General features: G+C 37.0%; 1 protein-coding gene across 9 annotated transcripts in view; it reads right to left on the bottom strand.

Moving 5' to 3' along the window:
* Positions 1 to 26,827, bottom strand: part of KCNK2 (potassium two pore domain channel subfamily K member 2) — a 198,605-nt gene that overhangs the window by 49,339 nt on the left and 122,439 nt on the right. For all 9 annotated transcript variants that reach the window (XM_065058444.1, XM_065058451.1, XM_065058445.1 and 6 more), the window contains one exon: positions 15,722 to 15,839. In XM_065058444.1, the coding sequence (XP_064914516.1) occupies positions 15,722 to 15,839 (118 nt within the window). The remainder of the gene's footprint in view (positions 1 to 15,721; positions 15,840 to 26,827) is intronic.

The following is a 26,827-nucleotide window of genomic DNA, read 5'->3' as shown; positions in this document are numbered from 1 at the left end:
AGCTACCATGCATTTGTTGCCCTTCTGAAACACATCATAGCATTTGTCCTCAACAAAGGCACGCTGCTCACTATTGCATGCATCCTGCCCGGGGGGGAACTCACACGTGCCCAAGACTGGAAGGCTACTTTCAGAATGTTTAACATTATATTTTCATATATATGCACACACATTCACGCATCTGTCACAGGGTTCACAAAGCAGCACAGGGTAAAGTTACTAAAAAATGATGGATTGGTTTCTCTCAAAGTCAAATATAAAACATATTTATGCTAATGAGAGCTGAATAGGGGCCCCATTCTATCATCAATCTGTTTTATTGCTAGTTCTAGGGGAAAGTCCTCATGTTTGTTTCTTTGATTCCCACTACTGTTGCCCTACCATGGCTGCAGAGCACAGGACAGGGCTTGTTCAGCCAGTCAAAACCTGAGGAAGGGACGTCTCCAATGTGGAAGACAATGTATTACAAATACTTTTCTTGTTTGAAAAATAATTTTGACTGCTTCATTACCTTTTATGAAAGATATCTGTAAATTCATTTATTCTAAATCCGATCTCTTATTTTCAGCATATTGTGGAAAGAATGATTATTTCTAATTAGTTCTTAGAAGTTACTACTCAGAAAAAATGTAGGCAACTGCTAAGGTTGAAGTGCTCTAAATATCAAATCTAAAACATGGTGATGGAAAAAAAATAGATTAGTAACACGGATGGATCTTTACACTTCCACTGTCAGTGCTGTACTTGATATTCGCAAGACGATCCAGCAGCCTATCATTACAAAAATCTGATTTAAAAAATGAAGTTAGAACAACAAACATTTTTAAATCTTTTACTATGAGAGTGGAGACGTGAGTCTCTCGATATCTGCAAGACTGTTGAAACATTTTATATTATAGATAGGCCTAATAATTGTTCTTTTATAACCAGGATGGTAGAAGAACATAAGTGGGATAAAATGATAAAGTGAAAGGTCTTTGAGTAGAGTTTCTGATGTTAGAATTAGAAAAACAACAGTATTTTGGGTAAATGTGGCCTTTCTCAGCTATGCCCAAAAAGCTTATCTGTTTTTCCAGCTCTTTTGAGTGGCTCTAGTAAAAGATAGTGCCTTTCCCTTTCTTGAATTCTAGTCATGTTATAGTCGTTTTTCTATATCATAAAATATTGTGGTTTTATAATATCAATATGTAGCAAGATTTGCTCATACAAGAAGAAATCCCTACGAAATACATTCTTCCAAACTCTTAATAGATCATCAAGAAATAGTGGTCAAACCCTTCAATCTGCTTCATGCAACAGTTCCCACTTTCATGAACTACCTTCACTAGACTCATCTGAGACTTATTTTAATTTTAAAGATAATTTAAAATTGAATTTAAATTATTTTTTTAATTTCCAATTTCTTTCCTCTCTATCTTTTCTTCCCTATTGTTATCGATCACCAAGGCTATTTTTTAACTTTGTAAATCTCTCTAGGGTACAGGATTGAATATTTAGAATAGAATGATAGAATCGTTTCAGTCAGAAGAGACCCTCAGGATCATTGAGTCCAGCCATTACCTAACCTAACTCTAGCACTAAACCATGTCCCTAAGAACCTCATCTAAACACCTTTTAAACACTACCAGGGATGGTGACTCCACCACTTCTCTGGGCAGCCTGTTCCAATGCCTGACAACCCTTCCTGTGAATAAATCTTTCCTAATATCCAATCTAAACCTCCTCTGGCACAACTTGAGGCCATTTCCTCTTGTCTTACCACTTGCTATTTGGGAGAAGAGCCCAACACCCTCCACGCTACAACCTCCTTTCAGGTAGTTGTAGACAGCAATAAGGTCTCCCCTCAGCCTCCTTTTCTCCAGGCTGAACAGCCCCAGTTCCCTCAGCTGCTCCTCATCAGGTTTGTGCTCCAGACCCCTCACCAGCCTCATCACCCTCCTCTGAACTCTCTCTAGTACCTCAATGTCTTTCTTATGATGAGGGGCCCAAAACTGAACACAGTATTTGCCATACTACATTATCATGGAGGTTCATTGAAGTACCACTGAGGGCAATTTTCAGGGCTGGCTGCTTCTAAAGGTGGCAGAATATGGCATAACACAACACACCTCTCCTACAGTGCTTGAAGGAACTATACTCCTGCCTTCAGCATACATCACTATTTCAATGAAATAAAAAAGCTGAACTTAGGATATCAAATTATCATTTCTGTTATAAGTTCCAATATACTGAGTTCCAAGATGAAGTATCTGCCATCTACATTTCCTGCAACTGCAGCCTTTAAAACAGAGCGTGATCCTTGGTCTCTGCAACACACTCCTGTTCCTTCATACCAAAAAAAATATCTGTTGTACAAAGTCCTGGACAAATTGATGCTGTACACTTGGGCATGAAATTCAGGTTTCTCACCCCTTTAGTGAAGCACCCCATGCAAACATTTGTCTCTCCTGCAAATAAGTCAATGAAAATAAAAGGAAAAGAGGAAATGTTGGTGTATTACCCTGTACATTAACATAAAGTCAATTGGTTTAATAGAAGTATATAATTTTTTTTCCCTTTCTATGCCAGACTTAACAAAACCATTCTATTGGTAATACTGCAGCTTCAGAGGCATCTGTGAATCTACATATTTAACAGGACACCTATCAATGAAACATTTAATTCTTGTATTTCAGTATCTTCACTCTTATCTAAAACTATTTTAAGATTAATATTCTACTAAGTAGCAATTGCTCAGTTATAACACATGTGCATTTCTGATGGCACTGACTCATCTCTTCTCTAATTATTGCTGCAGAACCACACTGGTTGCTGCTCCTTTTGCCCAATCATAAGAAATGCATCACTTGAAGATTGCAAGATAAAAACACATCGCAAAGAGTACAGAATAATGACTTCTTAGTCTTCACTGACCTACAGTGGACAAAAAGGATTACCAGTTTATTTGAACAATCAAATCGCTATTTCATATTTGCCTGTAGACATGAAAATTCTGAACACTTTAACAGGAATGACTAATTAGCAGTCAAAATTTCAGACAAGAGCATGCGATGCTTGCAAGTAAAATTTAAAAGCTATTTACTAGAATGAAAAATATATTAACACAATCTGTCATAAGTAATTACAAATGTATAGATGTCTCTTCACACAGATGTTCTACAAACCATTTCACAGCAAAATAAGGTATTTTAGGCAAACACAAACCTAAATTACATTTTTATGTAGCCTAAGACTATACCACTTCAGGGCTCAGCTGAAGCTCAATAAATCCTATAATGAGACCCACAAAAATTAAAAATTTCTGTCCTGATGAGCTATGATGAGCAGTGAATCAGATAATGGATTCTTTTTTGTGGTAAGGACATTTTCTCTGGCCAGTGCTTAACCAGACAGTAGGCAGACATATGGTCAGATAAGTTCTCCTTTCTCAGGCTGTTGAATTGCATTTTTCCAAATACATTGTCTAAAATGTGGAACAAGGTTTACAGCCTCTAATATATCTCCTTTCATATCCACCATCCTTTCTTATATCAGAGAAAGAACAGAGCAAGCCAGAGAGAAAGATTCTTTGCCTTCACCAGGAGCATGGCCATGGCTGTCGGTTGCCCTGAAGCTTACAGAATTCTAGCAAATGTATTTTGCTGCACCTGTTTCTCCAAGGAGCAGTCATGGCTGTTTGCCAAAAGTCTGAATTCTGGAGGGTTTTGCAGATCATCTCTGCTTTTCTGATCGGAGTGAAGTTTACCAGTCTGTGGTGCAGTAAAAACATGAATTGGTATCTCCAGGTCAGTTCGAAGAGGAGAAAAGGTTTAACCCAGAAATCATGATGGCAGATTTCTGAAAGCATTTAGTGACATCACATGTGTTTCAGCATGTTTATGTTCAAACCTAAGACTACATTCAGACTGTGAACATGACTTTAGAGTGGGTGCCAACAACATTTAATCAAGGACCTTTTTAAGCCACTAAAATTACCTAATATATTTTCTATAGAGCACATCACCCACTTAAAAGCTGAAGCTAGAGACTCTAATAACCTCTGACATTATCTTTTTTAACTAAAAGATTATACAGTAAGATTAAAAGATCCACCACTACATTGAAAAAAACTTTCAGTCTTTAAGTTAGTCTGCTGTGTTTTTTTGTTTTTTTTGGTTTGGCTTTTTTGTTTTGTTTTGGTATTGGTTGTTGTTTGTTGGTTTGGGGTTTTTTGTTTGTTTGTTTGTTTGGGTATTCTTAAACTAATATTCAAATATCACATAAAATTAGATTACATAGATTAGAAGTAGTAGAAATCCTTAATCTGAGAGAATTTTGATGTAGGAATTTTCCTTGATCATGTTCTTACCATTATGACCCAAAATACTTGCTTCAAAGAGTTTGTGATCTAAATAAACAAGACAGACAAAACAATAAAATAGTAAAGATATCAGAACGGTGCATGGTAAGCACCCTGCTGGTTTCATAGTCAGTTGTTTGTTGTGATGTATCACAAAGCAAAAAGCTTCAAAAACCGAGATCATCCATCCACATTTTCCCCAATAACTGTTCTGTGCTACACTACCGAAAGAATGCAGGTAAACTACACAAGTCATTACTAATATATGATACAATTATATTAATTTAGAATGGGAGTCTGCAAAAGTCACAGGCCAATAAATAATCCTCACTAGGTTTAATCCTGGGGGTTAAAGAGCTGAAAAAAGACAACTAAAATATTCTGAATTTGGACAAGAAGAAACAGCAAGTGTAGACAAGAGGAGGGAATTTCCTTCTTATGCAGTCTCTTAAAATGGTGAAAGTTTTTATGGGTTAACAAAATGCTAACATGTAATAAAAGTGACCTGATCCTTCAATAATTTATCTTTATAAAAAATGAAAAACTTTATTGAGCTAAAATAAGTTGTACAACTCGCCTCAGTGACAGAAAAGAGTTTTTTTTTCAGTCCCAGAAGTAGCGAGTGTAATCAATCCATTCTTGAGAGGTATTTAATTCAGATTATAGGCCTGGAGAAAGGAAGCGAGACAAAAAAAAAATCTATATAGCGAGAGGTGATGACAGCAAGAAACAATTATTCAGAAGTTACAGTTGAAGCCTGGCTATTGGAAACAAGAAAGGACTCAAGAACAGCATACCTGATTCTTCCATTTGGCTACAACTTCAGACACTCTTATGATGTTCTGGCAGATAAGAAACACCAACATTTTCAAATCCTCTCGTCCTTAACCAGATATAGCTTTAACACTGGATACTAGAACTTAAACATACATTTTACAGAAACAAACAAGAAGCTCTGTAGAATGAAAAAATGCAGCTACCTTCAAAGCATTAAAAAAACACCTTAACATTGATAGGTTTTGTAAAGTATTTGAGTTATCAAGATTGGAATTATTTTTCCTACTCAGACTGCTTGATACTTTCTGCCTATTCATCTGAATATTAAATTAACACTTCCATACCCACAGTATCTGAGCATACTGAATTTCTGATTTCAGATCAAAAACTGGTTAGAATCCCTGCAGATAAGGGAGACTAACTGGGACCATGATTACCACCAAATTCCTGCCCACCAAGTGAGGCTTGAATTTACACAGTTTGTATCGTTGCTATGAAACCTCCACAGTAAAGATACCCATAGGAAGTAGCATCTTTAATCATACTTGGGTTTAGCTAGGTCCTGTTTACTGTTCCAGCAAAACACATTGGGATCCCACACAGGTGCCAAAAAGGGAGCAAAGCACGTCTCTAGTGAAGCCACAATGGTAAAACTGTCTGCAAATTTGTCCCTGCAGAACCAAAAAGGCAAAAACATAGATGCTAGTCTCTTATTAACAAAGACTATTTCTAACTGCATTTATTAAATATAAATTGAAATTTTAAAAATAAAATGAATGTCTTAGATATAATAGGGTGACTTTCGGAAAGTAAATTAACTAGAAGGTAGAAGGTGTTATTCTTCCTCATCCTGCTGAGTAAGTCCAGGCTAAAAGTTTAGCCATTCATACTCAATATAATTACACCTTGAGAAAGAGAACAACTCATCCTACATTTTAAAGGCTGATAGTTCTACTACCACACATATATATTGGCTTTTAGCTAGTATGTAGCAGACAGTTGTCATTCCTTTAGCTTACATCCCATTTTTTTCACACCTGGAAAAGCATGTAACTATTCATTGGTCAAATCTAGCATGAGTAGGAAAGGGTAAATGATGCATACATAGGGCTCTTCTGTGCTGTCACCTACAGTTTGCATTCCGTGAGTCCTTTTTACTACACATTTTACTATTAACTTGCAAGTGATAGGTGTGTTCTGTAAAAGTTTGTTCCTCCCAGATGAAAAACTGAAGTCATCAAAATAACTGTTGTACTCAGTCATTACACTTGCGTTGCAGTTCAAATCAGATGTTATCACTTTTTTTCCTCTTCAGTACTGCCTATACTGACTGTATGCATGTTACTGTAAAAATAAACTTGTACTCCTGAAAAATATAGGTTTCTAACCCACACCGGGATGTGAGCTAGAATTTTGCTTGCAGTCACACTGACTGATGCAGCTCTTGCAAAAAGTATGACACCAGAGGGTGAGATTTTCCAAAGCACCAGAGGATTCAATACATCAAAAAGACTCATGAAAAAAAAAGTTAATGGATTTTGTTAATTTCCCCTTTGCCTGTATTTCTACCCAGCTTCCCTTTTGGTTTTTCAGGTTTTCTAATGGAACAAAGCTGCTGGCAATAATAAGAAATCTATAAAACATAGAGAGAGCTCAGTGTATAAGAAAGAAATGCTTTTATAAAATATGCTAATGGATATTCTCATGTGATACTTTATGCTTTTTTACTCTATAATGCTGGTGGCACAACACATCAGATTTTATATTACTAGCAGTTCACTTCAAGAAATATGTAAGCACTTATAAAAAAAAATAAAAAGCAGTTATCTTTTGAATTTCACTGAAATAGAACCCATCAGGTTTTTTGAGTAAATAGGGGGCAAAGAGTCTATCCCAGGCAACTGAGCCTTTTCTTCAGCAGATTCTAGATCTCCAGCACATCACTGAAATATTGAGGTGCAGCTATTCCTTGTGAGCACCAGCCCTTGCCCTGCTCCAGCTAGCCAGAGTGCCAAGGGACATTGCTGGAACTTGTGAGCGGAGGTACAATTGATGTATACATCGAGCAAAGCCTCAATACAAGTGATCTTCTTCAGATCTTAGTTTCCAGGAAGAAAAACAAAACAGGGGAAAAAAAAAAATCCTACATTCAGGTCAATGTGACAAGCAAACAGAGTGGGACTTACATTAGACAGGTTCTCCTCTGGTATAAAACAACATACTATTTGCCCAGACATGCAAAACCGCTTAACAAGAGATCTTCAAGTCTCCGGAACTTTGGAACCTTACTTAGGTGCTACAGACACCTAAATAAGTGCATTAATTTCAAAAGCGATCAGTAGGCAGGAACTCCAGATGAGATAGTCAACTTTAATTTCCAAGGAGGTTGCAGCCCAACATGCTACTCTTACATTGTTAGTCAAAATAAAAGATAAAAGATAAAAAATAAAAAATAGTAAAAAAGTAAAGAAAAAAAATCTGGCATTGATTAGGGCTGCAGTTCCCTTTTTTAAAAGCTGGTCCTGCTTAGCAGCTCAACTAAACAGTAAGTGCAAACAGCTGTGCATAAAGAAGCACATAATGGTAAACAGCTTAATATGGTCAAAGGGGAACTTACCAACAGATCACCCTGATGGGATATACACACTACATACAAGTGCTTTCATTTTGACCTCTAAATCCTGCATGCTCACTGACTCCAATTTTGTTACTTCTTGTTTAGTAGAAACGCAGCACAAAACATTGCCTTTTTTTTCCCTAAATTTTCAAAAATCCCATACCTCTGTTTGCTTGTAGGATTTGACATTCTCATGGTTGGTTGCACCACTCCTGATGCAGTTACAAAAATAAACACCAAGGGAAACAGGAAATCATTTCATTCATCCTAGCATTCTGCAAACAGTATAATCATATTCAGCAAGTCTTCCTGGCAGCCTCTCCTTTATTGATAACAACAAGCTTTGGTAACCTGGAAATTAAAATGGACATGATCGGAAGGCTCAGAAACCCTATACTGACCAGCCAATGGTGAGGTATCTGAATAAAGAAGACAAAATCCTGTTCCATTAGCACACTGGCATTGACGAAGTAAGCTGCGAAAATTTCAGTGCTCACTTGCGGTGTAAATTGGGGACTGTGTCACAACTGTCGAATTGACATTTTCACTTCACGGCAAGACCTCAGCAGAACTGCATTAAGCGTGGTCTGCTTTTTAGAAAATTACAGAACGTACAAAAGAGTGATGGAAAGCTGTATATCTGGCAATTTGCTTTAAACAACTTTTTGCTGTTTTTGAGGAAAAGGGAGATTAAAAGGTCAGAATGTGCAAGCACATCACACTGCAAAAATGGTACATCTTGCTCCTTGCTTTGCAAGGTCCAACAACAGTGCTGCCTAGAAAGAAGCTTATCAATGAAATTACAATGACTATTTTGACAAAACAAATTTGTAATGAAAACACATCAGTGTTGAAAAACATTCCAGATGGTCAGAAAAAAATGTTCTAGAATATAAACATAGTTGGAAACTCAGTGTTATGAGAAAAGTAAGTAGTTGGAAGTGTTCTGCATCAAGACTAAAAGACAAAAAATGCGTAAAAAAGCTTAGTGCAAAAAAGATATGAAAAGTGATATGAAATGTCGATGATACCACCACCACCTCCCCTAAAGAGACAGCACCCTTTTATACTATCCATTGTCAAGTTTCTTGTCCAGAATTCAGAATGTACCAGGTCAACAAAATTCCGTTATATATTCACACTACTAAGAGGCTACCTCACCCTAAGCTTTTCTAACATAGCTAATAAATGAATAATTTCACCAGAAATATCAGATCCTTTCTGTTCTGAATATGGCCCACTGAACAGGCAAGTGTTTGCAAATTGCCATATACCTGCACATTAGTTACTTGTGAATCAAAAAGAGGCTGGTAGAAAAAATAGCACTTCTCTGTTTAATTAAAACTGTGTATCATCTCATAAACTTTGACTTCTTCAATTTCAGAGCCACCCTTAGCATTGATGAGTATTCTGACAAGTGCAGGAATAAAAGCGGTCCCCTCCTTCTCTTACTCCCAGATGTTTTGGTCAGTCAGGCTCAATTTCTTTTCTCTGATTTGCTCATTCAATTTATTTATTTATTTTTTTCCTGATATACAAGCCCTCAATGCCTCTAACTGAGCTCTTCATCTAATATAATTTCCTTTCAGATCTTCACCATGGTCCTTTATCCATCACTCTTCCATTTTCCTTAGTTCCCAGCAGTCTTATCCTAATTATTACTTCTGAACCTTGTACAGTCCAAGTGTTATTTCCTCAGCATTCAAGTCGAACAAGCTCTTTCTCACTGCCTGAACAAATGCAGGATAAAACTGAGGGCATAGTGGTAATACAGTCTCTACTCACTGTTCCTGGGAGAAATAATTACAGATGAAATCTCGTTTAGTCACTACTGTCCTGGGAGAGAGTACGCTTAGTTCAAATGAAATATTTGGAGACTTTTGCTGCCAAATCCCAACAGGTCTCCTAGTGCGCGGGTGAACCACTATTTGTCAAGAGCCAGTAACTGGGTCAAATTGAGACACTTTTTATCAGGAGTAACAAAAGAAGAATAAAAATTAGAGTGGAACAAATAGACTAAAAAGCTACTTTAGGCCTTATATCTTCTATTAAGAATAGCAGCACAGGGATGGAAAGGTAAGCACAACGTTAACCTAGATGAAAGATTGAATTTTGAAGAGATATCAGGAGGATTTTTATAAAACAAAATAGTTCTTTCTGTTGACATTTTATCAGATGAGGTATACATATTTAATACACTTTGAGAGTTGATATGAAATCACATTAAGACAGCGGGGGTTTTTGGTGGAGTCCTTTGCAGAGTAAAGAGCTAGAAGGAGCATTTCCACCTCATTCCCCAGCGACTTCTTCAGCATGTCTCTCACTACCACATTTGCACAGACCATAAATCTTAAACACTCATTTTCTGCATTGCTTTGCAGTTGATCTTACCAACTAGTTATACTCAGCTTTGCCACACATATACCCCTGCTAGAAGCCATATGAAATCTGGACACATGCATTCAGGCTACTAGTGCAGGATGAGATCCATGACCCTGCCCTAACCAAGCTTTACATCTTGTTATGCAAAGGGAGCCAAATAAGATTATTTTGAGTAGAAGAGCCTTGAAAGAAACAGGTCCTCAGAAGCCATATACTGCAATGTCCACCAGGGAGTCGAGTTCATTTAAGTCATAGTCTCAAATGCAGATTTGAATATTGATATGATGGAGAAAACCACATACCAGAACATTTTTCAGGAAAATATAGAATATTTTACGTTTTTTACTTTTAGGGGTTCTCACCAACGCCCTCCTCAATCACCTCGACATTTGCACTTCACTCTATTTTGCTTGCTTCTTCTCTCTTCCTTCTAAAATACACAACCAGAAATCCCAGCAAATACAGAAATTTATATTGTAATAAACAAATTCGAGTAATCTTTTCAAATGAAATTTTTATGCTCACCCTAGATAGTTGTGTTTCTTCTTTGGTGGCACAAAAAAAAAAAAAAACAACAAAAAAAAAAATGAAAAGCATTCTAACATAAGTACATTATACTTCTTAATCTTCTGAACTAATTGAACAAATTTTTTGACATCATTTGCATTTTTTTATCTTTATGGTTATGCAACATAATAGGTAACACATTCAACTATCAGCCGTATTTGTCTTTTTATGACACTAAACGTATTTTGTATATTTTAGTTTTCAACACATTATTCTGTTACTTTTTATTTCAAAAATGCAGTGAAATGGTGCCAGAAGGGACAGATTTAGCAGTAGGATTTTATAATTGTTTCAAATCAATAAGCAATGTAATAAAACTTTTTAAAATACCCTTCCTTCACAGGAGAAGCAGTGGGGAAATGGCAGATAGAAGTATTTCTTACAGTGAAATTGCATTTGAAGCTGTATAACTAATTGCAAATCTGAAGGTGACAAATCAAATTCAGATTTATAGTCAAAAACATTAATCTTTTTTCAGAATCTTAGCTGCTTACTATTCACAACTGTTCCCTAAAACATAAATATTTACAATTTGTTTCTTGTCTTTTTAGGAAAAAAAAAAACACTAACATTTCTTTGCACTCTTTAATAACATTTGCTAGGCTTTTGGACCCAAAAACCATAACCATATTGCCATAGGTAGCCACATTAAACTAAGTTAAAGACTAGCCATGGGTTAATTTCTCAAGAGGTCCAGTTTCCCACTGCATACATGAAGTTTGGGTTCAAAAACCAAGGGCTGGTGAAAAAAAGTGGAAAAGGACAAAAAATAACAAAGTGTTCTTCCATTTTTTATTTGGAGACACAATTATTAGCAACTATTGGACTTGAACATCAACATGGCTGCAACATATCCTCGAGTGCTAAGGTATTGATGGAGCTCTGTGAGCTCCGGCCCGTGTAGACACAGCTCTGTTTGAACAGATGCGCTCTGGTGAACCAGAGCAGCCGGGAAGGTCGCTGTCACTCCCAACAGGCTCACAACTGCTATTCAAGATACTCCATCTTCCAGGAGTTTGAATAAGTGCCTTTTCCACTATATGTCTACTTGTAGTGCTTGAAAAAGTAATTATGGACTGGCTGGAGTAACAGTAGAAATAATACATCTATTTTTAGGTGAAGATCCATAAGACTCTAGTAGAGGTTTTCATGATACAGTTTCTGATATTACGGTTGACACCACATTTTTTATGTCCTGATAGAGCAGTAATTTGGGAAAATGACTGCTAAGCTCAAGGCCTTGGCATGTCAATTTTGTTTTTTCATTTTCCTGGATACAGATCTCAAGTTTGCAGCAAGAGACATCTTCTTTCCTACCCTGATGTCAATATAAAACTTTCTCAGGCCCTAAAATATAACTTGTTCAGGAGGAAGGAGGGTGTGTACATGTTGTGTCTATATGCCCGTGTCTGAGTTAAGATACCTATTGAAGCAAATGATCTAAAAGATAAAAAAACATGTGCCATGCCAACAATGAGCTCTCAGAATAAAAAGAGGTGAAATAAAGATGATTTTCCCCTCTTCCTCAGCACTGTCTCCAATGCGGTGGTTGAGTTACCATTTTTTCTTGCTTTTCTTCTCAACCCTCTTTTTCCTTTTCTTTGGACATGTGGAATAGGACTGACTGGATATTGACATTTTCAGGTGGAAAAAAAATAGTATCTTTTTTGCTTTGCAGCATGTACAGTATCCCAGGGAACAATGCAACAATATTTTTCATAGACAATTTTAGTATTCCCATTTCCCTCTGCTACCCCTTTCCCTCTTAGGAACTGTTTGAAACTGTTCCATACACAGAGCAATCAGGTAGTTTCGCACTTCTTTGTTGAGATGAGACACATTTGTTCTAAAAACATACCCACAAGCGAGAACACCTAACTACTCAAGCCAAACCTATATACCAGTGGGGTCCCTTCCTACAAGTTTTATGCTGTTGCATAGTAGTAAATGCAAAGCCAAAGCCGACCCACTCAGACATCCAAAAAAAAAGCTACAAACGATCCTGTAGTCCTGTGAAATTTTTTGACCCTGATGTCTCAAATAAATCTACTTCTTACGAAAGATCTAGTAGCAGTATGGCAGATTATGTTCTATTAAACACGAGTTTATCAATTTTATAATATCCATTATGACATTTATTGGATAGCATAAAGGATTATAAGAGAATAAACCAACTTGTTAAATAAGCATCAAGCCATGCTTTCTCTAGTGTTACTTCTGCTTTTGATAGCTGGCTTTGAAGCTTAGTAGATTTACATCTCCCCACCATAGAGCCTTTCAGCAGACTACAGAAGACCCAGAAAAGTAAAACTACAGATGGTTCTGGACTGCTGCCAATAGTCACCCAAATACACGGTCAATATATTTCACTTAAATGTTTGGCACTACTGCGATGCAATAATAACAGTAACTGTAAAACAATATCTTATTGCTTTAGGGAAATGCTAAAGGCTTTATTTATCATCCCCTCTCCCCAGGAGCCACTTGTGGGATGCGAGTACTACTGTCATTAAAGAAAGGTTTGGGAAACACTATCCATAAATAAACTCTCGGTTCCATTTGAATTTCTTGGATTATAAGATTTCACCGGTAGGAGTGTGGGCTAAATGATAAGGTAAAATTATAGTAATAAGAGGTTTGGAAAGCTAGAGAATCTGCTGTAACACTGGAAACCTATCATTTTCTCTAAATGGTAGTAATGCTTTTTTCTTCTATTGAAGTTCTTCTTAAGGTATACTGTCTAAAGGAAATAAAATTTTTAATTTTTATTCATAGTTATAAAACCACTTTTACAAATTATTTTTATAAAGTCGTCTTATGAATTTGTAAGGTCCTGTCCTTGTCCACAGAGAATATCCATAGTGTTTTGCTGAAACCCATGGCAGCTCTCTGGAGATGGTCATAAACCTAATTTTTAGTCTCTTGAGAAATTAAAATACCAAGTTACACAATAAACATATGCCCCCTAATTTGAAAGAATGCCTTCATTTTCAAAAGGTTACTCATATATGAAAATACGCTGCTGTGAACACCAAATCACTTGATGGCACGTAATACTATAAAAAGTAAGGGAAAGCACACCCAACTTTTATGCTTATCACCATTTTCCTGGGAAAATCACAATTCCAAGGGCTTTTCACGACTGCTCTGCCTTCTGTCGCACTGCCAGCCCTGTAAACCGTCCGGAAGGTGGTCCATTGCAGCAAGACAATGCCGACCACACTATGGCTTTCATGTGAGTTTGCTGTCTTCAGGTCCTAAAAGACACAGCTCAAAATTGCAATTGACTGGAAGATTCCCCTCAGAAAGGGTCTCTGATGAAAAACACCTTCAACTCCAAAGCCAAAATATTCTATGGAAGTTTTTTTTCCCCCTAGATTTTCCTGGTTTCCTATCACAAAGCCTGAAATAAATATTTACAGTTGCCTAGTCTGGTCTGATTCTGATGACTCTGGTTTGCAGAAATGACCTGAAATATTAATTTTCAAATGTATTTCTTATTGGGTTATCTTGCCTCTTGGAGACAGGGGATCTGTGGCCTGGATGCCTTTGCAGATCCCTCTCTCTCCTCTAAGCAGGACTCACGCAAATTTCAGTTGAATCAAGTCAATAAATTAAATCAGGAAACAATTTTATTTAGAAAAACTTTAGTTTTACTTAGAAACAAAATAGTGAAATAAAACGTTCCACTGCTTTAGAATAATTTTTGAATAATTTAATTCCTTGAACACTTTTCATACATTAACTTTTATCTTTATTAGAAACTGAAACAAATATTAAGTACTTTCTACAGTACCATGGATACTTACTTACAACATAAAGTTTTGTGCTGTCAGAAGAGGATGACATAAAACTGATCACTAAACTATGCTTTCAAGGTTCTTGCTTTTCTTGATTATAATCCGTTAAAATTACATTTTTCAATACTTGCTTTTTTATTGCCTTGTGGACCTACTACTATAAAACCATTAAGCTTGTTACTAACCTCAGGAAGGTAAAATTCGATTCTGTTTTCACTAAGCCTGTGTTTCACTTATTCTAGATGTGAAAAAATATTACAAATAGACATAATATTTAGAGAGAGAGAGAGACATGTATATACTAAACCACACAAAAATTGTAGCACTCATTCACTTCTACTTGAAGAACAAAGGTACATACAACACTTGAAAAGAACCTCCCCTTCCATCACAACATGCACATAAATATTACATAATTATTGTAACAGTGCTACAGATCCTTATGCATTACTTTCATGATGTTGATCTTAAACTTTTCTCATTCAATTTCTTCAAATTTCCAGCCACCTTTGTGAGTGCCCCTCCTATGACGTGTGAGCTGCACTACATCGTTGAACTGTATGCCATGTGCTCTGTATTGTATTCAAAGGGTAAAGAAACTGAAAGGTCAAATGCTGCTCCTATTGACTCCTGCTCAGAGAGACAGTGGTTCTTAAATGTGGGAAAGACCCAGAAAACTCCCAGGGCTTGTGAGCACAGATGAATCACCCAGCAGCTTTGGACTTCTCTGAATGCAGCAGAAGCCTCGAAGTAAGACTTAGAATGTAAATCTGCCAATCAATACAACACTTATAACTGATTAAACTAAGCTGAACTGAATTTTTACCATGTTCTCATCTTTTTCAGAATTTAGAGGAAACAACAATTTGGAATGGGATTAGACAGACTTGAAATTTCATACATCTCAGTCAAGGTTTAATGCACATGTGCTTTAAATCATGCTCTAGTTAACACTTGTGATTACACAGTTGACCAAATTCCCCCCCAAAAAATGTTTCCACGACATCTTCTAGTCACCTTGCAGAAATACACAGCAACATTTTTCTTCTACATAGGAATCATTTACTCAGCTAGGAATCCTTACAGACAGCTATAATTTATACCCCTCCAGCTAAAGAGTAACAATCTACTTTAAACCAGACAATTTGGAAGCTTTACCATTAACAAATACATGTACACACTGGAAATCAAAAGAGTTTCAGCTCATTTACTATGAAAAGATAATAAGCTGTGTCCTACCTATGGTGGTAATAACAGTGCCAGCAAAGAAGAAGGAACTTCCCAAGTCCCAGTGACTGTTCTGAGTAGATGTATTTCCTAAAGGTATGATTCCTGCATTTATTGCTGCCACTACTTGCTGCAAGTTTAAAAAGATTTTTGTCAATATTCATGAAACAATAATATTAATACACATTATACAGCAAATTGATTAAATCACTTATTAATCTAAGCAATAAACCAGGAAAGGATCAGTGTTGCTCTGCTAGAGTTTTATCATTTGGTCAGGCTACAATTTAATCTCCAGCAGACACCCCCAAGCAATTCAGCATGCAAGCAGAGCTGTAAACTGCAGAGCACTAGGAAGAATGCAAAATCTGCTGTAACAGTGACAGTATCACCTTAGCTAGATTGCAAAAACAATTATTTTTACTGTTGCAACTCTTTGGTGAAGAAAAATATGCATTAGACAAATATTTAAAATGAGAGTTTCCCAAAATATTCCTCTATTGAGTTAGACAAACAAATGTACTTCTTAAAACATGGCCTTTTTAAAACTCCAAGAAAAAATACCCATGCATTGTTTTGGATCAAATGAACTCCAATTAATTAAAACACTTTTGTAGAACAGATAATTCAATACTTAAAGATGAACAATTACACTTATGGTTATAAAACTTTCATTATGTTAATAAAAAATTCAGAGTCAAATAGCAAATGTATATCTCTAAGTGTGTACAACTATATACTTCATAAACTTTGTCTTGAAAAATTTCATTCTAGCAGCTAAAATGAACAAGCTTGCCACAAGTGACATTTTCATAGTCTCAAGAAATACAAAACATTTCCTGTTTCAGCAGTGTCAACTACTGTAAGTTCCCATTACAAAAAGTATTCCTGTTCAGTTACATCTCTGTTGCAGATATATACCAGTATTTGAGTTAAACAGTACATACCAAGAAAAAGTATTTTTAAACTTGCAATAAATATTTTAAGGAATGTAAGTTATGATTTCATTCTGAAACTTTAAAACAAGACTTATTTCATAATCACGGTCCTTATAATACTCATTGGTGTTTAACAAAAGAACAACAGAGGATGCAATACTGCAAAGCTAAAACAAACATTTTAACTAATAGTTTCTGCTTGGCAAGTTGTCCAACAGTGATTGTGCACATAAAGATATTCAGCAATAGGGCAGAGCAGAATGGTTTTCCACATGGGCATTCTGTTGCAGAGGAAAAGTCTTGTGCAGCAGCAATAATTTTTTCAATCCCAAAATATATCGATCATTTGCAAAGGAAAACATTTGCATTTCTAAAGAGTGCTCATCAAAGTCAGAAATTACAGAATACCAACATTGGATTAACCAGGACACCAGTTTTTCATGATGGGATCTCAGCTTAAATCCAGCACTCCCAGTTTACCATTTTCAAAGCTCAGATGCACAAAGTGGCCATTTCAAAGTCCACAGCTGCATCTCTGCAGCTGCAGGGATCTGGCTGCTGCAGCTAAGCCATTCACAACATCCAGGGTTGTCAACAGAAAACCCACCAGGGTATCTTTACGTAGACTTTACACTGATTTGTCTTCTTTACTTTCAACTGTTTTCATGTCAACTTTTATTTAAAACACCAGAAAGGCAGACATCAAAGTTGTGGAGTTTTCAGTCCTACTGAGGAAGGAGAAAGGATGGGGAAGGAGAAGGGAAAAATTTTCCTTTGGGGTGTATGACTAAATCTTCTTCTACATTTGTACATCACATACAACTTGGCAACAGTAAATACAGCAGCACTGATACCAGCAGGTGTTTACATTACTGTAGGAAGGGACACATCAGAAGAAGCAGCATGTGAAAACCATCCCTTGTAATGATTTTATAATTTATACAATACAAATATTCCTTTGATTTTAAACCCCATTGTGCTGCATTACCAAGCCTACTGAATACATTTTGAGTTCTGTTGCATTTCAGTGGACTGAGAACTTCCATCATAAGTCCTTGTACCTGCCAATGGGAACATGCTCTCCAGTGAGAACATCACACAGTTAAGCACTGGAACAATATAATTTTATGGGACCATTCATGTTTTATTACAGTTTATTATAGTGGATGAATGCACTACCCAGAGCAACGCACCTGTTTAGACAGTCTAACAAGACCAAGTTTTGTACAAATCCAGATGTGAAATGTTTTCAAAGCTTCATATCATTGCTACAAATTTTTGAAGCCATAATACCTCAATATCTTTTATATGAAAGGTGTGCCAATATCAGCTGCTTAAAGATACCTTCCAGCTATGTACTTCCTAACTGCACTACAATGTACCTATAGACTGCCAGGAAAAAAAAAGATATAACCCAAAACTACTCTGTTGGGTCAGACTTAACAGAACACAACAGATGGCTACAAAAGACAATTAGCCACTCTTATTTTGTCTCTGATGTAAACAACTGCTAATTAGGAAAAGAATCAGGGCAAGTAGGCAAGTGGTGCTTTCTCTTCATACACCCTCCTGGCTTCTGCTAAGCACAGTTTTAAGGACCTTCAGAGTGGGAGGCTGCATCTGCATCGTGGTGTTCAGATTGGTTTGGGTAGATCATTTCACCAAGAATTTCTTTAACTGCTTTTGGAGCTCACTCATGTTTTGGGAGCCAAGTCACTCTGGCAGTAAGTTCTGCAGTTTACTTGTGGATCATTTAAAAAGCATTTCCCTTTTGAGATATTTTGTGCTTCAAAGTAATTTTATAAGTTCTTATGTTATGAGAAACACTTGAATAACAATTCCTTATTTGTTTTCTTCGAGAAATGAATGATATTATAGACCCATCAGCTGCCACTTTTTTCCAAATTAAAGACTCTTTCTTATTAAATTCTATATTTACCTATTTAAATTAATATTTTGAATGTTGTGTATAAGGTGTTTTGGTTTTTTTTTTATCAGCTGTATTTCTTATTGACTTTCTTTGTACTGATTTACTTTATCGATTGCCTTAAACATAGTTTTAGTCATAAAGGGCCAGATTATGCCTTCTTTATCACTGGCTTATTAAGTTTGCAAACACACACTACTATGCTTTCTCCTGTACTGTTCCCACGTTTGGGAGGAGCCAGACTTAATACTAACAAAGCTGTTGTATTATATCCGTTCACAGTCTTATGTAAGAGTCTTCCTTACTGACAAGAATGGCAGGTAAGGTTGCTGGTTTACAGAGATCATTACTCCTATCATAAAGTCTTTGAACGTTGCCCGCAAATTTTTTTGGAGGGGTAACTACATTTTCAGTTATTTGGATCAGAGGACATCTTTTCTCGTTTTGGTCGGTGCCTGTGATCAAATCGTCACTTAAGACTATTCCCAAGCATAATTTTAAAAGAAAATCATATATAACATGACTCCTAAGATACATACATTTCAGGGTACTAATTTCAGGGTAGCATCTTCTTTCTGACTAGGATGTCCACTGCACAAACTTACCTGGGATATTGGATACTAGCATTTTCTTCACCCAGAATAAAAACCCAGGCTCACACAGCTGGTTGCCACTAACTTCAAGTAGGGCCAGGGTCTCACCCTCAATGTTCAAATAGCACGCTATTCACTGGAAGTGCTGCTAGATTCAATTTTCTCTGCCACTTAATTTGTGGTCTTCAGCCATTTTTCTTGACTGATGCCTTACTACTAGAGCAAACACAACCACTTCATTTGTCACAAATTTAGCATGTCATTCTTTCCTTCCCTCATAACTTCTGTCACCTGAGCCCTTCAGCTTATCTTAACCTATACAATAGTGATGGTAACTCTGTTTCTTTTGAATCTCAGAACAGTGAGAATCATGAAAACTCTATGTAATCGGTGTGTTTATCATATGTTGCAGCCTGTAAACGCGTTGTGTCATCTTAACATGGGAATTTCTCAACTTTTTAAAAATTACTTTACAGTATTATAGTTTACTGACCACCTCAGTGGCAATTTTTCTAGTTTTTCTTATCTTTATTCCACATGCAAACTAAATTTTGACTTAAAAACCAGTTTCACTTTGTGCTCCAGAACAAGTCAGCATTGGAGCAGGGATGTGGACAGTCTCAATTCTTAAACTGTGTAGATTATTTAACTTGCCTTATCTTCTTCCAGAGCATTTGCCTACCAGCTGTTTCATATAGGATGACTGAGGACTGAGCAGAGGAGGGGTCACCCAGCACATGGCACCCAATCAAGGCCTCTATGTGCAATGATTTTAAGAATACTACTATATATAATATACAATACTACTATATACCATAAAAGAAACAGGTTTTTCACCATTTGCTTATTGACAGCTGCCTTTATAATGGTGAAAATGTGGGGGTTTGGGGATAGTAAAAAGAACTGAGATAAAATTTTCAAATATCTAAAACTTTTAGGAACTTAATTACCATTTTTTAAGTTAAGTGAATTCTTAGGCTAGCTCTGTACTGTACCTTAGCATAGGCACGAGCTGTGCATGAGTACAAGTCTTAACTGGTACTACATCCAAGCTACCTGGCATTACACCAATATTTGGGAATAAGCTTTAGTAGAGCATCAAAGGAAAGAGACACTTGAGTGCAGAGTAGATAGGCCAGGCCTGACCTGCCTTACTTTAAAAACCAGGACCTGAGTGCCTAAGACACATAAGCATCTCATTCACACTGTAAGTATTTTTTTGCTTGAAACAGGAATACTGAGAAAAAGACAGTGACAATATCAAATCTCTTTTAATTTGATGGCTGCTTTTCATTTCCTATATGATTTTAAAACACTTCTTGGTAAATACAGCATGCAGTTTAGTGTTATTGCATCCTTGCATTCACGCAGATATCTGTCCACAGAGGCCACAATGAGATACCTTGCAGATTAAGACAGAGAATTTTGTGACCTTTTTCTGTCAAAATGAGAGATAAAAAAGCCTTTCAAACAGCACAGTCATTTCGTGAAAACAGAAGACAATTCTCCTAGGTCAGGGATTTCAACCTCTGGTCCTCTGACCCTGCAAGGAGTCAGTGGAGATGACTGACAAGAGCCAGCCCACGGGCAGTGGAGCTACATCCACTACACAGGGGTCTGCAGAACCACAGGAGCAAGACAGAGAGGCTATAAAATGAGAAGGGCAGCCTCTGGCTGTCTACCATTGTCTCATATAGGGATCAAGCAGAAATAAGTACGTGTCAAGCCAGTCAGCTTAATGCTCATCTCCTTGTTCCACGCCAGGCTCTGAATATGTGCTTTTGTACCACCTTGCAGTCACTTCACTTTTATGAAATGATGTAGCACAACACTTCATTAGTCTCAGCTTTTCTATCCAAAGATTAAAATAGAAGCACCTTAAATTACGCTTCTGATAAAATACAGAGCGTGCAGTCTTTCGTTACCCAGCCTGTCAGGAGTTAGCTTGTGCTCCCTGGCAATCATTTAACAAGAGATTTCAAAAAGTCAGATGTGCCTCAAAGTTTCTGGAAACTCATTTCTCAGCCTGCGCTTCTTCCTTCACTGCTGCTGCCATTTGACAAGAGCACTCTCTCGCTCTCCAGTGTGATGATAAATCTCATACGGGCCAGCTACTGCACAAGTCCTGTGTTCTTATTTCAGCTTTGGTTTACAAAGAATGGAAATCCTAGTTCTTTGTTCAGAGGCACATTAGCATGCTTTTAACACTTATCAAACAACATGCTTTTGAGCCTCACTGTTGACAGAGATTCCAATGATGTTTGGATTATAATGCTGTGACAGCTTGGTTTTCTTTTTAGTTTGTATTCTATAACGTATGATTGTAATCTACACAAGAGACTGGTACCCAACACACTGAAGAATTGGAGAACTCTTTTCATCCTATGTTCACAATCTGCTTGAACTAAAAATTTGTAGAAATATATTGAAATACGTTTCTATTTCTAAATATGCATTAAAAGCAGATTGCATATATAAATTTTGTGTGTGTGCATACATACGTATGTATGTACACATACACATTCAGGGAAGAGGGCTTTTCTTTCCCTCTTGAGACTAAAGACTGGAAGAATTATTCAGACAGCTGCTCAGCAAAACTCACTAATGAGTCATATCTGCCACCCTTTCTAAGACAAAAGCTGTCATTCAGATGCACTCAAGCTAGATAGGTTTTAGGTCCTATAAAACTGTTCATCTGAAGTAAATGTATCCTTCAAGAGCCCTAACACCAGAAGAGGCAAAAAAACATTTGGAAACCATCCTGCTTTGACAAGGACAGTTAGAATTTATTTATTATTCTCAAAAAAATTTCTATCGTTCAAGGATAAAGACTGTGTGCTTAAAAAAACTCCTTTTGGTTTAGCTGCCATGTAGAAAATAACTACAGAAAAGGGAGTTGTCCTGTCAGTGAAGGGAACGCACTCAGGCAACGGAACATTTGGTAAAAAAATCCCTTCCTGTAGGCACTAAGTGCAAAAGTCCAGACTAGTGGTGTATCTGGGTGTAAGGAGACATCAGGAACTGGAGTAATCCCAAGCAAAGTGCACACAAAACCCAGGGGCTTCTGCAGCCCCTCCAGCTTTCAGTCAGTGGGGTCAACCACAGCAGGTGGGTACCTGTGTGGAGGACAGGTCTGAGTAGGGTTATGATCACAGGTCTTCCACAGAGATCTCTTGTGTAATAAATATTCCTCTGATCTGGAATACAGGTAGAATTTGAGGGACTTTACTGTGGAAGGCGAGAACAGCATCTGAACATTTATTTCTGACGAGAGCAACGCAGCAAGGAAATACTGGAGTGAAAGCCAGACTTACAGACCAGAGAGAAGAAAAGAGAAACAGGATTTTACTGTACCAGTTAGGGCTACCTGTACACTTAAGACTACATAAGCTCGAGTGCTTTGATGGGCAGACACCTTCCTAGTGACAGACTCATGCATATGGTAGCAATATAAACTGCAATTCCTGCACTTTATATTTTAACTACTTTAAAAACCATTTATTTCATGTTACCTTGAAAATACCATCAACGGGCAGCTCAGCTACTGGTATTTGCAATTTTTCATAAGCTTCGTGTTTGAAATGTGACAGTACGTTAAAAAACTGATGCAATGGTATTTTTGGATCCCCAGATGAATAAATAAAATATGCTGCAGCATCATTTTATTTCATGCTGGTCTATCAATCTTTTCCTGTCTTTAAGGTTTAAAAAGCATAAACATCTGCTGCTTGTGGGTTAGGATCCAAACATGGATGGTTACTTCGTCCTTTGGGGGAGGCTGGAAGGAACTGTAAAAGAGAGAGACTAAAAATATTTAGGGTATAAACTGGTGCATTCATATTCCCTCAAACAGTTCCTGCTTAGAGGATCTATAAGCTACAGCTCACAAGACTGAGAATCCCTATAAATGTTGTGATTCAAAGAATTAATAAAATTTGATACAAGACTAGTAGTCTTAGCTAATAAATTTTAAATTTGTTCAAATAATTTTCAGATCTGTCTGAAAACAAGATCTTTGCATCTCTGTGGTTTATTATCAAAAATGATACAGCAAGCTCAAATACCTTCTGATCTCTGTGAGAGAAAGAAGGGTTTGCATTTCTATATTTTAACAGTTTTCTACACAATCAGAGAGGTTGAGGCTCAAGGAACTTATCTGGATGAAATAAAGCAATACATTCCTGAGGATGCAGCAAAATTACTTGCTTGGGGCTACAATGCAAGTGTTAAAAAGCCCTATGAAAAAGACATAAAATCAGCTACTGGTGGAAGTGCAACTTAGTATAGGTACCTACCTTGCACTATAAAAATGAAGGTACAGAAAACAAATATTTTTAAATGAAATATTTTTACAATAAATTAATCACATAAAAAAAGGCACTATGACATTGTGGTGATGCCAGTTTGATGAAAGGGACACTGCTCCCATGTAATTCATAACTGTGTCAGGCTTCCCTCAAGAGAGAGAAAGAAAAAAACACATTTTTCCTCAAGGGAGATAAAAAGGAAACACATTTTGGTCTCATTCACAGTCTAAGAGATGAATGGAAAGAAAAGAGAGAATGCAGCTGACGCAAATGCAAGATGAAAACAGGCACGAGACATGATTGTGGACCCCAGCACGGAGAGCTGTTCTCATGTTTAACCACAACCCATGCAGAAGACAAAGAGACCAACTTGTGAGATCAAGGTCAATTCAGCTAATCTTAGTGGTTCATTAATTCTTTTTTTTTGTTGTTTTGAATGCAAGTACATTTTTGTGGGCTGTCAGTTTTCAGAAGAAGCCACATACCCTGAAAGGGACTGGACTTAAGACTCTACAAGAGTCTTTTATTGCCGAGACAGCTTGGTGCAGCACCCTGAAAACTTGTTCAGATTTCAAAATGAAGGCTTTTTAAGATAAAAAATAGCACTAACAGCACTTGGAACACATTAAAAGATTGTGCTGTTTAGATTGTGCTGTGGTATTACTCCTTCCCCTTGTTAGACTTTTCAGAATAAATATATTTGAAGGATGTTTCTGCTAAAGAAACCAGAAATTAGGTACATTCTGTTACTAACTCAAGTTTCAGTGTACCTTTACTTGAGAACTCTTTACTGAGTTTCAGAATTAACTTGTTAATATAACCAAAATAATTCACACCAGCTTGCTGGGACACTCTGGATATTAAAAATAACATAATTGAAATTTCTCTTATTTCCAATTTTTGTATGCAAAAATAATGCATTAAACAATTTGATGCTTGAGGTTTAAAAGGATTTTTTTTTCCATTTTGGTTTTTAAAGGTCAGCACTAAAACAAATAACTGCTGAGAGACACATAATTAAGAGATATTTACATAAAAAGCTCTTCTGTTTCTTTTATTCATCTTTCTCTTTGGCAGGGGGACAAATATTTGACTCCCATTGCCAAGACATCCCACAACGTGCAATACTGGTCAAATCCTTCCCTCCTAGGAGCAACATGAGTTCTGGGTAGGGGGAAAGTAAATTCACTGTTGTTTCATACACCTCCTTCCCTCTATAGGAAAACCTATATGAAACAACAATACTGACAGCTTTACAAAGTTGTTGGATATCATATTCAGTCAGGCTCACCTGTCCCCCAAGACAAACCCTTAACCCCAGGAGATATCATGAAGGTATATATATGTATTTCATGGTCACGCAGCACTGCAGGAGGACATGGATGCAACCTGAACACCAGCAGTGGAACCTAAGGTCTCTTTACATTTGCTACTATGCACAGGTGCATAAATGCAGCAGATTTTTGTAGGTACTTGGCAATATACTTTGTGCATCTGAGTTTGGAAACAGCCTCCAACTTTTAAAAATATTTAGTGGCAAGCCTGCTATAGGGAACAGTCAACACACTATAAAGAGAGCTAGAACTAGACTGAAATAGCTAGATATGAGTTCTCTAATTAGAGAACTTTTTTCATTCTTTGATGCTTATTGTTGTTTGCATGTGTATAGCTGGATTACTCCCAGGTTTCTATCAGCTTCAGCCAACAGAAAGCTCAGTGATGGAGAAAAATCTGTTACATATGAAATGTACAAAATCCCTAGTGTAAATGAAGAGCAGGTTTATATATTTTTCCATATATACATAAAATCCACACAGTCTGAACTACATTTACTCTTTTATTCTGTCACCTGGCAGTTACTTTGCACTGTATGGCAGGGTCAAGTTGAGAGCAGGCATGGACAGAGAAACCAAAACACCATCCATGCTGAATTGTCAAGAGTTCTTTCAGAAGAAGGAATAGTAGCAAAATGTCTGGCCACGTCCCTTTCTACAGCTTTATAATGTACTAGATATTATATATAATCTTCACCAAATCAATACTGCCAATAACTGAGATCCTGCCAAGACCTTCCAACTAAAACTTTGGTTTTTAAAGTCTAGCATCAGACCATGCACAGCTTGTTGGTCTGCTGTATACTCATTAGACTCACCAAGGTAGCGTTTGTACATTCACGAGCTTCCCTCCTGGGATATTCCCCTAGTTATTGATTTAGATATTCCACCACTGATTGCTGTGTACTGCCCACCTCAACACTGTTGTGTACAGCATGCAGCAATCCACTTAATATTGTTGTTAATTCTGGCTACAGGCTATAGCAGAAGGGGTTGAAACTACCTGGGAAAACTGGCCTCTTGGGTGTATAGATGTGTTCTGCATGACTTTTGCACATTTTAAGTGTGGTACTAAATAAAAGTGCACACAAAATGACAAAAAAAATGATGTACCTAGAAGAAGGTCTCAGAGTCATACATCGCTGTTGTGCTTTGCAGGTATATTTTATTATAGCGAGGCAACAAGTAACTGAAGTGGTAACTGAAAAGGTGTGAGGAAAACTCAGGTTTTCCTGAGGCAGCTGAAGCTACTCAGCTGTAGCCATTAACTTTGCACATTTTCTATGCTGCAGACCAGTTCACTGTTGCCCTGTGTTTCGTATAAAATACATAAAGTCTGTAACAGTATCATTATCACTGAGTACACCTAGAGGAGCCACATGATCAATGTGAAAAACCAGTCTCAGGAATTGGAAACCCAGGAATAAAGCTGTGTGTGCGTTTATTGGCAACAATATATATTATTGTGCCAGGAAGGTTCTTGGTGATTGGTGAGATAAAATAAGCATAGAAAAGACAGGAAGGGAAAATTCCCTATCCTCTGTGTATTTATAGAAGCACACAACCCTGTGCTCTAATCAGCTCAGTGGCAAAGGGAAGATTTTAGCAAAGATGATGGAAACTAGATGGCCCCTGGGTGCTAGCAAACTGGACTTTCATTCCACTTGTTACAATTTTTTTTTTTTAGCTGAATTTGTGCTCTCAAAGTAGTCTCCCTAATTTGCTCAGCTGATTAAGCCACTGCACATCATACTGTTGGTTAGCAGTCTTGGGATAGTCAAGCCTGCTTCAGAGGAAGGATTAAATGGCAGATTAGAAGTTCTGAAGATTGAAAAAGACTGTCATGATAAGCACGTTCAGCAATGACTAGCGTGAACCAGAGCCAAACTAGTTTGTGGATTCCCAGAACACAAAGTTCAAAAAGAAAAGTTTATAATGAATTTCATTATAGTTTGACTCAAGGTAAATACTTGATTAAAGAAGACATTACAGTCTGTAAGCTCTGTAATTTTCTTCACA

Source organism: Columba livia, chromosome 3 (genome assembly GCF_036013475.1).
Source record: "Columba livia isolate bColLiv1 breed racing homer chromosome 3, bColLiv1.pat.W.v2, whole genome shotgun sequence".
In the NCBI taxonomy this organism is placed as follows: Eukaryota; Metazoa; Chordata; class Aves; order Columbiformes; family Columbidae; genus Columba; species Columba livia.
This window is presented reverse-complemented; position numbering and strand designations above follow the sequence as displayed.